The sequence below is a fragment of the Arachis ipaensis genome, chromosome B8 (assembly GCF_059453495.1).
Source record: "Arachis ipaensis isolate K30076 ecotype BB chromosome B8, ASM5945349v1, whole genome shotgun sequence".
Lineage (NCBI taxonomy): Eukaryota > Viridiplantae > Streptophyta > Magnoliopsida > Fabales > Fabaceae > Arachis > Arachis ipaensis.
The window spans coordinates 20,611,730-20,619,327 of record NC_142443.1 but is presented as its reverse complement, the minus strand read 5'-3'; the positions used below and the strand labels follow the sequence as shown (position 1 = coordinate 20,619,327).

At 31.7% G+C, this 7,598-nt stretch overlaps 1 protein-coding gene across 1 annotated transcript; it reads right to left on the bottom strand.

Moving 5' to 3' along the window:
• Positions 1-1,367: 1,367 nt before the first annotated feature.
• On the bottom strand, positions 1,368-7,093 carry LOC107610658 (G-type lectin S-receptor-like serine/threonine-protein kinase At4g27290). The gene is made up of 8 exons (XM_088495418.1): positions 5,666-7,093; positions 5,418-5,561; positions 5,108-5,188; positions 3,177-3,253; positions 2,415-2,625; positions 2,051-2,288; positions 1,796-1,946; positions 1,368-1,715 (listed from the first exon to the last, which is right to left on the bottom strand). The coding sequence occupies exons 1-8, from the start codon at positions 6,942-6,944 to the stop codon at positions 1,404-1,406; spliced, it is 2,493 nt and encodes an 830-aa protein (XP_088351544.1). The 5' UTR covers positions 6,945-7,093; the 3' UTR covers positions 1,368-1,403.
• Between the last annotated feature and the right edge of the window lie 505 nt (positions 7,094-7,598).

Sequence of the window (7,598 nt, the reverse complement as noted above, 5' to 3'; positions counted from 1 at the left end):
AAGTGTGATCTTCTATCTTTGAATGGTTTCTCTCTCATATTTATTCTTGGTTCCACTTATAAAATAAATGGTGAGAGATCACAATTTATTCTCTAAGGTGAAATTCAAACATTAGAAAATCCAAATCTTAATTAATAAACTGGTAGATTAATTGGCATTACCGTTAATCTATTTATAATATATAAAAGCTGATACCAACTCTCTCCATAATGAGTTTAAGTCATCTTTTCTTTACTAATAATGTCATTTCAGCAATTCTAATGACTTGACAAAAGATGAAAATCAACCAATCACGATTTAATAAAATATTTTTAAAAATTTAAAACAAAAAACTCTTATTTATTATTATTCAATTGAAATATCAAATACTAATTAAATGCAATAAACATACATTAAAAGTGTCATAATAATAATAATTATAAAAAATTTCAATTACAAATATTCAAATTCCACAACTTATACATATTAAGACTCTTACTACTCTTCATTTCTTAATCTCTCGTACTAATTGTCAAAAATTTCTTAAATTTAATATAACATTTTTATATGTTTTTCATTCTCATTCATTTATCTATTTATCTATTTATAATATATAAAAGGTGATACTAACTCTCTCCACAATAAGTTTAAGTCATCTTTTCTTTACTAATGATGCCACATCAATAATTTTAATAACTTGGCAAAAGATGAAAATCAACCCATCACTTTTTAGTAAAATATTTTAAAAAAATTAAAAGAAAAAACTCTTATCTATTATTATTCAATTGAAACATCAAGTACTAATTAAATGCAATAAACATACATTAAAAGTGTCATAATAATAATAATTATAAAAAATTTCAGTTACAAATATTCAAATTCTACAACTTATACATATTAAGACTCTTACTACTCTTCATTTCTTAATCTCTCATACTAATTGTCAAAAATTTCTTAAATTTAATATAACATTTTTATATGTTTTTCATTCTCATTCATTTATTTTTTTAATTATTTACAAACAAAAAAACCGCAAAAAAAGACAAAGTGTAGTCATTAATGCAAATCGAAAAATAAAAAAAAATGAAAATACAATTTTGTATAACTCTTATATAAATAACCTATGTCTTTTTTAAAAATAAATAAATTCAAAATCTATTTATAATATGTTCTCTAAAATATTTTTAATATAATATTTATTAAAATTAAAATATACTATATAATATAAATAATCTACCTCTTCGCGCATTACGCGGATCTCACTCTAGTTTATATATAAACCAATGATATGATGACTTTACTTATTTTCAAATTTAAATTAAATTTATTCTAACCAAAGATACATCAAATTAGTATAATCATTAATCAATGTCATCTAGCATGTACTGAGTTAGCTAATCATGTTCTGATTTATGAAACAGCATCTACCTTGGATGCAGCTCACTAATTGTGACTTCATTAATTGACACTACTTTAGTGTTGCCTGATGAAGAAGTGTCACCAACAGGATCTCTCTCAGTAAAGAAGCCCGGCATTTTCGGTTGAGGCAGTGGCCATTCACTACTCAACATCATAAGCGCATGTGACATGCTTGGCCTATCCTCTGGACTTCTTTGGACGCATAGTAGACCAACATGAATCGCTCTTATGACTCCACATAAATTCGATGCGTCGTCATCTCTGATTGATCCATCAACTATTTCTAAACACTTACCATCTATGAAGAGAGTCCAAACCTGAATTAGGTGAAGGTATATATATTATTTGGCTAGTAACAAAAAATTAAATATATACAAGATAAGTCAAGCTTAATTACATGTCCGAGAAGATTAAAACCATGATTTTTATTGTTGAAGCCTCTATTTCTCTTTCCAGTAACTATCTCTAACACCAGCACTCCAAAGCTATAGACATCAGATTTTGTTGAGAATATTCCATCGATAAGGTACTCTGGAGATAGATAGCCACTACATATAATAAAAACATACAAAGTCAAATAATGGTAAAAAGAAAATATTATCTTGCTAACTTGCTGTACACATGTTAATATGTCATGTAATCAACTACTTACTAGGTTCCGACAACAGTTGCCGTGTTTGCTTCATTTTCATTTCCTACAAGGGTTCTGGCTAGTCCAAAGTCAGAGATTTTCGCATTTATTTCCTCATCTAACAAAACATTGCCAGCCTTAAGATCTCTATGGACTATTCTATGCCTTGAATCTTGATGGAGGTAGAGAAGGCCTCGTGCAATCCCAATGATAATAATGAACCGCTTAGGCCAGTCTAATATCTTGCCTCTCTCTTCATCTTTTTCAAAGAAAAGAGTTAGAGTGATTTTCTTGTGAGATAAACCATAAGTATCTATTATGCATAGTCCCAAGCTAGAACATAATCAATTAGTAAATAAAACAAAAGTATCAAGCAGAAGCAAACCAAATATGAAGTAGTCCAAGCTTTTATTTGGCATAAACTCATAGACTAGAATCCTCTCCTCTGCTTGAATGCAACATCCTAGAAGCCTCACCAAATTCCTGTGCTGAAGTTTGACTACATGCATAACTTCACTTTTGAACTCTTGAAGACCTTGTCTAGAATCTTCTGAAAGCCTCTTAACTGCTATTTCTCTTCCATCTTCCAACACACCCTGTTAAAATAATGTAACATGGAACATAATATTTATTTTTTTGTGAATATCCACTTCTAGAAGCAACATGCTTATAGTGTATATAATGGTAAATTTGATTACAGCCAGCAGTTATCAGATGAAGATTAAGGAAAGTTAAACCAGATAAATGGTAGCACCTTTGGTTCTAGATGCAATTGTCTTTCTTATATTGAAGGGACGGTGCGGTGCACAAGCATCCCGCGTTAACACAGGGTCCTGAGAAGGGTCGCACCCAAAGGGCGTAATATAGACAAACTTACCTGATAATTACATATCAGTGGCTGCTTCCACAGCTTGAACCTGTGGTCTTGTGAATAACCCCCCTTCTTAAACATATTGTCTTAATTGTTTTTATGCTAATCTTAATTCAATACCAAATGCAGAATCATGAATATAGATTCAGTACAGACACAAAAGAGTGACTCTTTCAAATAATGTACTTATTTGGCCATAGCACCTATCTCAACAAATCAAAATTCCCTACCATGCTGCTAATATCCCGATTTGAGCATCTATGACTAAGTATTAACCTTGTAAACAGCTTCAAAACCGCCTTTTCCCAATATATTATTGGCGGAGAAGTTGTTGGTTGCAGAAATAAGTGTAGCTGTTGAGAATAAGAAGTATGACCACAATCCAATCAATCATGTGTCAAATAATTTGTTGTTGTTATTATATTAAAATTTTAATATAATAAGGTCCTTGATTAAATTTTGAGATTTATCATTGTGATAGTGATCATAATATTGAGAGATAAATCTTTTATAATTTAATCTAAATTGTTCTTGGTCATAGGATTATTAAAAAGGACATTAATAATCTGGAAAGATCAATATATATATAATGGTCTTCATTGGATGAAGATTAATAGATCTTATTTATTAAATTATATATATAGATGGTGCATATAGAGATATGACCATTGAATTGACTCACTCTGAGAAATCCTAATGGTTATAATTACTGCATATTTGTCAATAGGATATTCTCAAGATGAACATAGTAATAGAGTTTCCTTTGACCTGCGACTATCATAGTAATTAACAATGTATTTATTATACTTTGATTCCGGACACCTAATACCCTAGGGTGCTAGTTGAATGGATATTGAGTATGATTTAAATACTTGTAGAATTAATGATTAGTCAATAAGGAATCCGTCAACTCTCGGTAAAGAGTTTGAGCTCTATGATTATAATGACTGAGATGAATAAAACATTGGCCAAGGGGATTGAATGAATGAAGAAATGAGTTTCTTAGGTCATTAACAGTTCATTATAATAATGGTAACAAGTTAGAGTTTGACAATTAAACCATACTCTAAAGGTTAACCATGAGCTGGAAAGATGGAAGGAATTATACTTTGTTCTTCTAAGGTTCTTAGTAAAAATATATTACTTCATACTATCGGGTCGTTGAGGAGTGTTGCTAGACGCCAACCTTGATTAGTAAATTTAGTATGACTAATTTACTACCCGCTTAGTATTGAACCTATGGGGTCACACACTAACGAGTGTTCTAATCTTTCAATGTTAATTATTTTTTATTGTTATGATTTTAATCAAATTTTATTTGATTTTTTTTAATCATGACTTTGAAACGCTACTTTAAAGGAATAAAAATATTTTATTTTTATATATACTGAAGGATTACTATGTGTTCATAACACGCAGCGGAAGAAAAAAAATAATCCTTAAAGATCTATTTTGTGCTTAAACTTTATTCCAATAATATAATAATATATAGATCAGATCTAAATACCTTTATACGCTTTAGTAAAAATCACTTTCTCCTTCGATGGTACGAAGGTACTATGCGTATCCACACCGAGACCAACCTTTGCTGTCAACTCCTTGACCAATGGACATCTGATCTAAATTGAGAAACCTCTTGCAACTCTTTGCACGCCATAAAATTCTTCTCCAAGAATCAGGCTCACATATGTTTATGTGTGTAGAGGTAAAGGAATAAAACTCTTGTTATTCTCTCCTTTTTTTTTCACCATGTTCCTCTACTATTGGCATACATATATATAGTATGAGATTTGTTACTGATTTTAAATTTGATTCTCAATTCAAATAAATTTAAATCATATCTTTAAATTCCAAATCTGAATCCTTCAAATTTTATGAATCATATCATAACAATTTAAAACATAATCGATTTGGATCTCATCCAAATTTATAATTCAAATTTAGAAATAGAATAACTAATTATTCTCAAATCTCATTTAATATTCTCAATTATCATACTATTATTATATTCTTGGTACTAGCAAAGAATATAATAATATTCCATTTGAATTAATATAATTATTTATTTGATTAAATCAAAATAATAATTAAATAATTCTACAACAAAGATTAGAACACTCGTTAGTGTGTGACCCCATAGGTTCAATACTAAGCGGGTAGTAAATTAGTCATACTAAATTTACTAATCAAGGTTGGCGTCTAGCAACACTCCTCAACAGTAGCCATATCAAAATATGGTAGATCTAGTTCTTCCTCCTGATGCTCTTCTGGGTTGCCTCTCATGTTCCCTGCAAAAGAAGCATTGTGCAATGACCAAATGAAACAAGAAAATCACAAAATCTATAGGTTAATACAATGTTTGAACAGTTTAAGAGAGACCAAAATCAAGCAGGTTCAAAAAATACATTCTATCGTTTGAATCCGACTTAATTGATGAAGGACCAAACAACACATACTTGAAATTCTAAAAGCTTTTACTCAATAGAAGAATCACAAGAACATAAAGAAATGACTTACTATAGTTTTTCTGGTTTTTCTTTCTTCTATACAGGATCAAGGAAATGCATAGGATCATCATCATTCCTATAAATAAGACTGAGCTGCAAACAATAATCTGCATCTTCGGGATATCAGATCCACCCTTTGATTTTTCATCTTCATCTAGGAAAAATACCATTAAACAGGAAATATGCAATTTAGAAAACAATACACAAAAGAAAATAGAAGGAAGGAACATCCAAGTTGGGATATAATCAATCATCTACCTGAATCTTTCTTGGACATTCTAACATAAAGATCTTGTTGTGGATCACTCAGCACTCTAATATCTATCAGCTCATCATGCCACATTAAACACCCACTTGCCCCTTTGCTGATATCCAATGCAGCATAAGCCATGCAGGAGCAATTTTTCAGGCAGAACTTCGCGTACTCGTCAAGACTCATGCTAGTATTTAACCATGATGCTTTCTGTGTATCAGGCAGCTTCAGACCAGTAAACTTTTTGAATCCATCTCCATGGCAACTTAGCGGATTACTTCTAATACAACCATTATACCAATCTGCCTGATTCCATTCTTCAGGGACTTTAGGTACAGTTCCGCTCAAGCAATCACATGGAGGGGAGTTGTCTATATTACATTTACCATATGGTCCACATTTACCATAACTATCACAGATATCATTTGGCAATGTTAGGTAGGGTGTCCAACTTTGATTCCTCAAACTCCAAACATAACGTGTCATGATTCCATTCGCAGATAGCACAAATCTTGAATACATTGAGCTATTAAGAAGCTCAAATGTATAATATATCTCTTCCTTACTGTAAACAAAGTAGTAGTGGTATATAGTATTCTGTTTTAACCGGGGAATTCCACCAAATCGAAGACCATTCCAGGATCCACTAGAAAAGGACTTGGATTCACCGTTTCTTATACATAATTCTGGATATCCAACAATATCAAGCTGAAAAGTATAGTTACCTTTAGATTGATCATCGGGGCTAATTTGAGATGTTAAGTACCTATTCAAGCCTGTACTTAAGTCGCTTCCGAACTTCATCCCTGGCAGCATTGTGTCAAAAGGGTAATCGAAACTCTGCCAAAGAAAGCTTTTTAAGTCATTGTTGTTGCTCCCATATTCCTTCACAATGAGGTTCCCTGAATCCAAAAGCACTGCAACCGGTCGCTGAACGAATCTTGACGAGTTGGAATGCCAAATGATGGCATTGTTATGACTATGAAGAGCAAGAATTCCTTTGTCAGTGATCTTCAAGATTCCAAATGAGTCATTAAGTGGAGTGTTTCTGTTGGCAACCCATGCCACTGTCCTAGTTGGCACTTTATAGTACCATATTCCAAGGTAACGGTTCATGGAACTTTCTGGTATACCGAAGAATCCAAGTGCAAAGTTTGCATCAGCTGAAAGCATGGTGTCACCATCAGTGAGGTACTGTGTAGTACTAATAGTGTCTATGATTGTAGAAATAGCTGTATGATGCAGCAATGAGAAGCATAACAGAAGCAAGGTGAACCGTTCCATTATTATTTTGATGTATTTTGTTTTAATTTTTGTAGCTTTAGTTGGTAATAAAGCTGTTAAAGTTTGAGGATTTATAGATAAAGAACCAGAAGTTGAAATGCAAGTACAGGGCAGTCTATAGTGACAGTTGGAAAATTTTCTTTATAGCTAGAAATCCCATATGTGAATATGTGAATTATAAAGCAAAAGCCAAGGAACCTCTACGTAGATTTCTGTGGTCTTTATTTAGCTTAGCAATTGTGATTTATGACAGGAATTATTGTTCCAGTGAGACATCGTCCATGTCAACATTATATTAGTAATCTTAGCGCGTTCTTTTACCGAGTTCATTTATATCTTTATCAAAATTAGAATGAGATCCGCGCAATGCGTGGAGTGATAAATTAATGATAGTATATTGATAATTATCAGTGGCTAAGAGAAGGGGAGTTAAATCTTAGCTACATTTTCTGCTGAATATTATTTTTGCTTTCTTAAAGAAATTTAGTAGATATTTTTATTTTTGTCTCGTGGTCAGCTGAGAGACATTTTCATTTTTGTCTCCTGAGTAACAGAAACAGAAAAGTAGTAGAGAAGAAAAAATAACATCCAGATATATCTTGGTTCAACTACTAGGTGCAATGTAGCCTACATCCAGTTTCCATTACAATAGTG